The sequence below is a fragment of the Oculina patagonica genome, chromosome 4 (assembly GCF_052425735.1).
Source record: "Oculina patagonica isolate OP01 chromosome 4, crgOcupat, whole genome shotgun sequence".
Taxonomy (NCBI): domain Eukaryota; kingdom Metazoa; phylum Cnidaria; class Anthozoa; order Scleractinia; family Oculinidae; genus Oculina; species Oculina patagonica.
In genome coordinates, this window is record NC_135761.1 from 54,002,193 (window position 1) to 54,011,142 (window position 8,950).

The window sequence follows — 8,950 nt, forward strand, 5'->3', positions numbered from 1 at the left end:
CCAGGCCTCGCGCTATCGCGCTCGGTTCCAGTCCTCCTCCGCTCACTCGCATAGCGCGGTATGGCCTGGGGACGAGGCTGGGACGATATTTCTTTCGAACATAAGAACGATATTATACAGTCTGTGAAACAAGCTCGAGTCCCCTATAACTCAGTGGTAGAGCGTCCGACCAGTGTGCGGAAGGTCATAGGTTTGACTCCTGTTGGGAGAACTTGGAAGTTTTCAGAGTTGCTTATGTCACTGACTGGATAATATCTTTCTTATTGTCTTTATGTGACAAATATATTTGATCGTGAAGATGACACAGCAATTATTTGTCAGCAATCCAAAGTTAAGTGCGCCAGTAATGACCTTGGACAGTAGAGATACGCAAAGAGATACGTGCTCACAGTGTCCAACAACAACAACAATAACAAAGTTTATTTGAACTGTAAAATTACAAAGAAATGTTTAAACAATAAATAAATTAAAAATACATACAGTTGCTGGTCACCCAAAATAACTAAAAAGCTAAACTAGTTGGGTTACCACCATTTATTAATTTAAAATAAATACAACGTCAGAAAAGAGGCATTTGACATTTTACGATTTTACACAATTAATTAAGGTGGCAGATTACAGAACAAATAATTCTTAAACACGTATGTACAACAACAACAACAGCAAAAAGATAATAGTAAAAAGAAAAAGGGAAAAAAAATGAAAAAAATGAAAAATGGCAGAAATACCAAAATTAAATTATTAGTAGAAAAACTTAATAGAAATTAATGAAATGCAATGATAATTCTCCACTGGGAGTTTGGAAGATTTGGCACCACATATTCTGACGCAGTATTTGCCACTTTATGTGACAGTCGTCTACACGAGCAATTTTCACGTGATGTAACAACTTTTATTTGTCACATAAAATCTAACACGACAGCTTGTCAACAAATATATTTGTCACATAAAAATTGGCCAAATTTCTCATCTACACAAACAATAAATTGTCAAATAAAAATTGCACGTGTAAACTCGCCTTAAAATGTACCATTACTTATTTCCATAGACGACACTACTTGAGAATGGCGAAATGTGCGTTCGAATAGAGCCTGTGTTAAGTAACCTCAATCAATGCCACCTCAACCAATGAGCTTTGTAAATGCGCTATACAAGAACCATTATCGGCATTCATTCAAGTACGTATTTAATTTAACCTTTATGGAAATAAAACTATTAATTTTTTGTGGCTCTGTTCGGCAACTTGTCTTAAAATGGCTAGCCAGTGACACCCGAAAAAAATGAGATGTTTCAAAATAATGAAAACAGTTTAAGCAGATTTCAACTATGGGTAGGTGTTGGTCAAGAAAGTCGCCCGTTTTATTGATTTTTCTTCAAGCCTACGGCCTGCTGTTTTGTTAGTTTGTTTGTTTTTGGTTTGGTTTGTTTTTTTTTTTTTGTCTTGTTTTGTCTTTTTGACGTCGTTTAACAAAAGAGAGGTTAAGCATGGCGTTTATTTTTCCCGCAAACGGCAAAAAATTCAACTTCTGCCGTCTGCCGTTTGGCGTTCGTACGCGGAAATGAGTAGTTTTGTGTTTGTCGTGACTATGGAATCCCCCCCCCCCCCCCTATTTTATGAGGGATTAATTTTAGAATTCCGTAAAAAGGTAACAAAATGAAAGGCAAGCTCTCGTTTGCCGTTTGCCGTATAACGTCATGCTTAATCTCTCTACATACATTTGACGACAGCGGCAAGTGCCATGTCACACAAAATCACGAAAATAATATAATGCCCTCCGAGCAAGTAGAGTTGGATTGATAGAGGTTACAGGAAAGTGTCGTGTAAGCGGTCTTCAGCAAATAAACATTATGTGGAACCGCAATGGAATAACAACAACAACCAGTAGCTTTATTTGTATTGCAAGAAAAACAGACATTTTGCAAAAACTTACACGTTAGCAATAAAATTATGAGCTAATGAAAAGAGGAAGTCGTAAAATCTCGTCATCAGTCTAGATTGATGATAATCGATCACGTACATCTAAACATAAAGAAACAATTACGAGAGCTCTTCAGTTCTTTAGTTACTTTTTAGAAACTTTAATACATGCGTTATTTAAAGATAATTTATTATTTTATTATTTTCTTTCACTATATACACCACATTAATTTCATATTTTACATTAATTATTCTTATTTTGGCGTGTTTTTTTTCATTTTATCACATCGTTACTTCCTTCTTCCCCTCATTCACCTTCTACACTCTCACTGCCTCTTTTGACCGATTGCGGGCGACTTGAAAATGTACCTTGCTTTCACACTGATGCGGTGCTTCCCTTTGCATCAACACTTCTTTTAATGCGCGTCGAAAATCCTTTTTTGCTAATGTGCACAGTATTGGGTTCAACAGCGGGGGGATGAAGCCGAGAAATATCAGCAGACGATTTACCCAGAGTGGCATAGGAGATAACTGTGATGTTTCCGTGTGTTCATCAATCATCATTAAAAAGAATGGCAACCAACAGCCAGCGAAAATCACCATTGCGATCACTAAAACGCTACGGCCTCGCCACTCGTGAAGGACCGATCGGGAGGGCTGCTGAAGATTCTTACTCAATTCACGATCATTTTTGTTGCGTGTAAAGGAAATGTAAAATATGCGACCGTAAATATAGCACATTGACATCAGAGGAACTCCAAAGAAGAACACAATGCAAGTTATGCTGTACTGTATATCAATGTCTTCTGTTTTCTCCTCAAATTTCGTCAAAGCTGCTTCTTCAAGACTGTGCCAAGACAGCTGAATAACAGAAACTAGAAATGAAAAGGGCCAAATGAAAATAGTAGCGACGATCGCTCGCCGTTTTGTTACAAGAAAATGGTACTTCATATTGTGAACTATAAAAACGTAGCGATCACAAGCAATGAGCAGAACGTGGCAAACCGAAGAGATGGCCGTAAATCGAATAAAAATTGTCGACGAGACGCATACATTGATGATGTCTGCCACCAAACAGATGAGGAGAAGAGGAATTCCCACCAGACCTGACGTGAGATCTGAAAACGCCAACGAAGTGAGAAACATGTTGGTAAGTGTTCTCAGTGTTTTCTTCTTGTAGATCAAAAAGAACACGAGACCATTTACTGCAACAATCAGCAGGCACATCAAAGACAAAATTACAATCAATGGCCAAGGAAGAAGCGAGTCTTCGTGTTTAGATTCAGTTTCATTGCTTGAGATATTTTCCATGCAGCTTGTATTGAACGATGCCATATGATGCGATATGTCAATGAAGAGACCTCAGATCTTTAACTGGCAATAAATTGCTAAATTGTTCTTGGTTTTGCAAAAAAGTCCAGTCTATAAATGATGTTGCCTGTTTCAAACGCTGCAGTTTGTGAAGGCGAATTAAACAGGAGAACGCTTTTAAGTGGACAATCTGAAAACGGAATATATAATGATAAAAATTGATAATATTTGCATGATATTTATAGAGACAAACCGAGGCCTTTGTAAATAATGGCCTGGGGTCTTTTTAATTAACGTAGTCAATTCACCACCGGTCCTTTATCCAGAGCGCACCAACAGTTAGAATTAATTTTAGCAATTCACATCCATGAAATGACAAAAGAAAAGAAGGAAATAAGGAATGCTCCTTTAGACAGCACAATTGTGAAAAAGATATTTTTTACCGGAATTATATCAAGGTCATAACGTCGGTGCCATCTCAATCATGCTGTGCTATCTCAGTCATGAAGATTTCGATTAAGATTAAAAAACGGATTTTAAAAATGGAGATCGGGAAAACAGAATAAATTATGATAAAAATTGATAGCTTAGGCATAGTACTTTGACTAACCATACATTTATTGTAAAAAAAAAAACTGGTCCTTGGATAAGCGCATTCAGTTTCGTATTTCTCGTAAGTCGCTTCACACAACGAAAATGAGTGAAATTTTACAAAACGTGCTTCACCGCAATTATACAAGGTGAATATTGTCATAGATAACAATCTCAGTCAAAGATTAAACGCCTTGAAAACCTACCTTATGGATAGCTACTGACGCAAAAGTCTTTTAACTTACACTCTTGAATCGATACTTGTAACAATAGACCATTTTCATTTGCTTTTATACGAATTTTGTTTTCACATCATAACTTCATCGATATTGCTTTGTACGGGCTTATTCTTGATTATTCACCAATTCTATTTTGACTACGGAGATGAACATCAAAGGTGGAAATAAAACTATTTATGGTTCTGGTCGGCAATTTGTCTGGGAGTGGTTAGCCACTGACACCAGAATTGAATATAATTTTTCACAAAAATAAAAAGAATACAAACAGGTTATAATTATTAGGTAAATATTGGTCACGATAGTGGCTTCGCTTTTTTATCTTTCCACCCTCAAGCTTGCAAAAAAGAAAACACTTAAGAATTTGACTGGTGCGGCAGGTACACAGGTCACGCAATCATGGACAATAAAAGAACCTTCTTCGCAAATAATATTAAACTTCAGTTTGCGTGAGATTGTTTGAGGAATGGACTTCAGCTTGTTTAACATTCACATTTCACCCGAAGTGGAAAACGTAAGAGGAGGTTTGACAAACTAGAGGACTGATTCCTTCGATAACTACAATGATTAATGCTCTCTTAGTTCTATTTGCCCTCTTAGTCTTTAGCTTTAGGGCATCTTCCTTTTCATATCACATGATGGTGAGATCTTCTACCAAGGGTTTCGTTTTGTGTTAAGGAAAACACTCTCACATTTATATTAAATTATTGTCTAAACTAGACTTGAATGGGTACCTGCAATCTCGGACGAACCTGTTGAGACACTTTTTTCCGCTAATTTTGGTACCAAAGCTCATTTTTCTAGCCCCTTCCCACAGTTCAATGTTGTCGTGTTATGAAAAAAAAGCCTTAGTAATGAACTGCAAAACTCATAAAACGACATTGGGTAGGGGAAGAGCGGGATAACATTTTTAGCCAGCTTGCAAGCCAAGAAATTCGCGAAAAATCTGTGAAATGAGTTTGTCTCCACTGAAGTTCGTCCGAGATTGTGGTAGATATTGACTCTATCGTTTCATCGGCTCTGTCGCCATGTCGTCTGCCGCAAGTCTCTGTCGTAGCCTTTCTAAAGCCGTGCATATGTGTTACAAAAGCTAAGAAAAATGATGACGTGGACTATGTTGTGCTTTTAAAAAAGGGTCACAGTGGCCAAGGGAAGGGCACTCCAACAATCCTAGTATTAGAGGTTGGGCCATTCTAACAGTTGCCGGTAGAGAAAAACACCTTTAAACTAAAGTGTTTTGCCCGAGAACACAACACAGTTATTCCGGTCAGCGCTTGAACTCGGATGCCTTGATGCATAGTCCAATGAGCTAACCATTAGGCCACTGCGTCTCCCAAGAAAAAAGAGATTATTGTAAGTGGAATGGCAAGAAATAAAACTGACATCCTGAGTATTACTGAATGTCGAATAAAGTTTTTAGGCGACTGAACACGTGCACGTAGATTGAAGAATGCGTACTATATATTCCAGCACGAATACTGTTTTGAATCCTATAAGCTGGGTATAAGTGACAGAATGGCGAAGGCCAGGCATAATTCAACAAAGGAGGAATTCAAACAAAGGAGGAACTTCGACATCTTATTGTCTCGCCATCGACTCGGCTTGGAAGGCAGAGAAAAGAAATTTTAAGTGGGCGAAGGAAGTGCATTTGACAAGCATGGCGCTCACAATTCAAGTGACAAATTGTTTTTCCTATTTTTCCTAGAAAAATAAACGCGTTTTTATGTGAGACATCTTTCCGAAACGAAATCAGTTGGGAAACTTGAGCCTAAGTTCAATTTTAGCTGGTCAGTCATGCATGCTCTCTTTCCACAGTCAGTGTTGCCTTAAAAATAATTTTACCGCGAGAGCAACTAACTATTGATGCATTTATGATTACGTCTCGGATTGATCATGGCAGCTCCAACATAATAGTCTCCCATCGCAGCCGTTTTTCTCCTGTACATGCAGTACAGGAGAAACGTTGCATGCGTGCGTCCATCTTTCAGCAATCCTGTTGTTAAAAACATGTACATGTTCATCTCAACGATTTCTCAAAAAATAACCGGTATGCAATGCATACTAAGGCGAGGACGTTCCAGTAAAGCAAGTCAGTATGTTAAAAATTCCAGACAAAGAACTGAGAATAGACCTATGGGGCTTTGTTTGTTTGTTGTCCTATTTCAGACTGTGACATCCCTCTTGAGAATCACTTCTTTCAAATTCAGAAAAATTCTCTTGGTATTCAGATAGTTAAAAACAAGTTCTTTGGGGAGCATCATGTGATTTTGAAATGGGCAATTTACACTGACAAAGCCAAAAATGTCAATTGAGTGAAAATGTGAGCCCAAAAGATACCCAAGTAATTCAACACCAAAATTGATATCGTCGATTTCAGTGTAATTTACACCAAGGAGCCCAAATGTGAAACCACTTTTAATTAATTCACATTCTTTCATGCAGTCGTTTTCAAATCAAAAGCTGTGAAAAGCTTCTGATTGGATAAAATCTGCAAGGAAGAATGTAAATACATTTAAAGTGGTCACCCTTTGGGGCTCCTCAATGTAAGTCGAAATTTGAGACACTGAGTCATTTGCTATCGAGGGGGAAAAATGGGTTTGTTAGGTAAATAAAATTCTAAAATACAGTACATGGTTTTCCGGTGTAGTTTTTAGTTGTGGATTTGGGGCAATGGAAATGCAACATATTTTGTAACTTTACTAGACAGCAAGGAAACTTCCTCAACTTTGGCAGGAAGAAATGTCTTGAAATAATGTATCTAGATTGCGTCTTGTTTAAATTTGGTTTAAAGTTGTCTGCACTGACTGTACAATCTGTAACGTAAGCTTTGTCCAGTAAGTCCAAAAACTTAATATCATTTAAAGGGAAAACAGGCAGTGCAAGGAAGTACAAGTTTCCAGGAAGTTAAGTTGATATAGTATCTTGATTTACTCTTGTTAAATTTAAATGGGGCTGAAAGTTGTTTGCACGATCTGTACAATTTGTGATGCAAGTAAGTCCAATACAGTACATGTGGAGTCTAGGACGTAGAGTTGATACAGTGGTAGGTAGTGGTATGCCAGTGATGAATTTGAATTGAAGGGTGTTTCTGTAGCAAATCTAGAGATGTTTTACACAGTTTTTTTTAACTTAGGTGTTATTGCTACATGGTTTTCGTTGTGTTTTGTTTAAATATATCTGCCATTCATAGTGAGGATTGGGCTTTTTATAAGTACATATTGCATGGAGGCAGAATAGAGGCCAATAACCAGTTCCAATGCAATAGCCACATTCACACATTTATGCTGCTTCTTGACAAAGTGCAGATTAAACATATTGAGGCAATTAGGACAAAACACAGCAGTCAGTGGATTCTTTGAAAACTGTATTTTGGATGTTTTCTGTTGTTTTTTGTTTCTGTTCTGTAAACATAATAAAAGAAAGAATCAATAGTTAAAAATTTAATAATTGTTTTACACATATTTGTTTAGACACCAAGACTGATTAACTACAACAACTAACCTAATTAGTTACTGAATTCACTTAAATTTTTCTTTTTTCCAAAACACATCTTTCTACATGTACATTATGCTTCTTAAATCATTTACTAGTTTTTATAGCATACTTATTTGGTTGCTAACCACACAGCTTTATAAAGGTCAGTTTAGACTCTTGATTTATTTAGATTTGTATAAATGTGATCAATTGTAGTTCTGTTATCACTCAGATTATCAGTGGTTAAGCCTGAAATAAGTTTGTTTGTATCCATATTTTACAATCATTTGTTTATATTTACTGCTGCTTTGTACACAATTTTTAAAATCAATGTTAAAATCACCTAGTATTAAATGAAAACGTTCTGTTGACAGAAGGGATCGCGAATGAAGCTCTCTCAATGCTTAGTGATCTATAAATTCCAGCAAATTTAAGTATATAACAACATCTAGCAGATATTTAACCTTTCAAAATTGTTATTTCGATTCCATAAACACTTTGACTACTAAGCTTATGTTATTCATCAATACGGTATTCAGTAAAGTACAAGCAAATATAAACTTTGGATAGCTCATCTCAGCAGTTATGGCAGTACACTTGTTCTGCACATCTCGTTTTCAGTTAAAGCTCAGGTTACAATGTCGCCAGTAGTTCAGATCACTGAAACCAGCTCGTAAACCACAATCTAGTTTAGTCCCTCGACCTATCGGTGTGTCGATAAGGTTTTTGTGTACTATGATATCTCAATATGTTTGTAAGTGAGCGCAAAAAATATCAGCTACTAATCAGGCTTCTAACCAAGATGGCGGACGCAAACAAATCGTTTTTAGTTACCAATCCCCTTCGGTTCGAATCATCACATCGATAAATGGAGAACGTGGACTCTGGGAACGAGATTGTTAATGGAGTAATTTTCACATTTCACATTATCACATGAATACTTGATCGTGCCCTAGCATAAGGCTCGAGACTACGTCCTCGCCTAAAAATGTACCAAGACAAATAAGCAACAGAAGCTAACAAAACAAGCAGCTTAACAGCAATAGTGGCGACATTCAGTTGGAATTTTTTTCTGTTTTCTAGCGCCAAATGTTTTGAAAATGCCAGACGTTTTGGGTCTACTGCATGGGTCTGGCATGCCCTTATTGGACCATCCCAAGGGAAAGATGCTGTCAACATTGGGAGCTAGATCATTTTCAGTGGCAGCTCCGAAACTTTGGAATGTTCTACCTGTGGAGCTTCGTCAAGCGACATCACTTGACTGTTTCAAATCTCAACTTAAAACTTATCTTTTTAAGAAGTATTTTTATAATCTATAACTTTATTTTTATTTTCATAAGATGTAAAGCGCTATTGATCAGAACATGAAAATATGCGCTATATAAATTAGCAAATTATTATTATTATTATTATATTACTG

At 36.8% G+C, this 8,950-nt stretch overlaps 1 protein-coding gene across 1 annotated transcript; it reads right to left on the bottom strand.

The window, feature by feature from the left end:
- Positions 1-1,864: 1,864 nt before the first annotated feature.
- LOC144648848 (beta-2 adrenergic receptor-like) lies at positions 1,865-4,370 on the bottom strand. The gene has a single exon (XM_078508295.1). The coding sequence runs from the start codon at positions 3,251-3,253 to the stop codon at positions 2,237-2,239; it is 1,017 nt and encodes a 338-aa protein (XP_078364421.1). The 5' UTR covers positions 3,254-4,370; the 3' UTR covers positions 1,865-2,236.
- Between the last annotated feature and the right edge of the window lie 4,580 nt (positions 4,371-8,950).

Coding starts and splice junctions, on each gene's coding strand:
- LOC144648848 (XM_078508295.1), bottom strand. CDS start 3,253: ATGGCATCGTTCAATACAAGCTGCATGGAAAATATCTCAAGCAATGAA.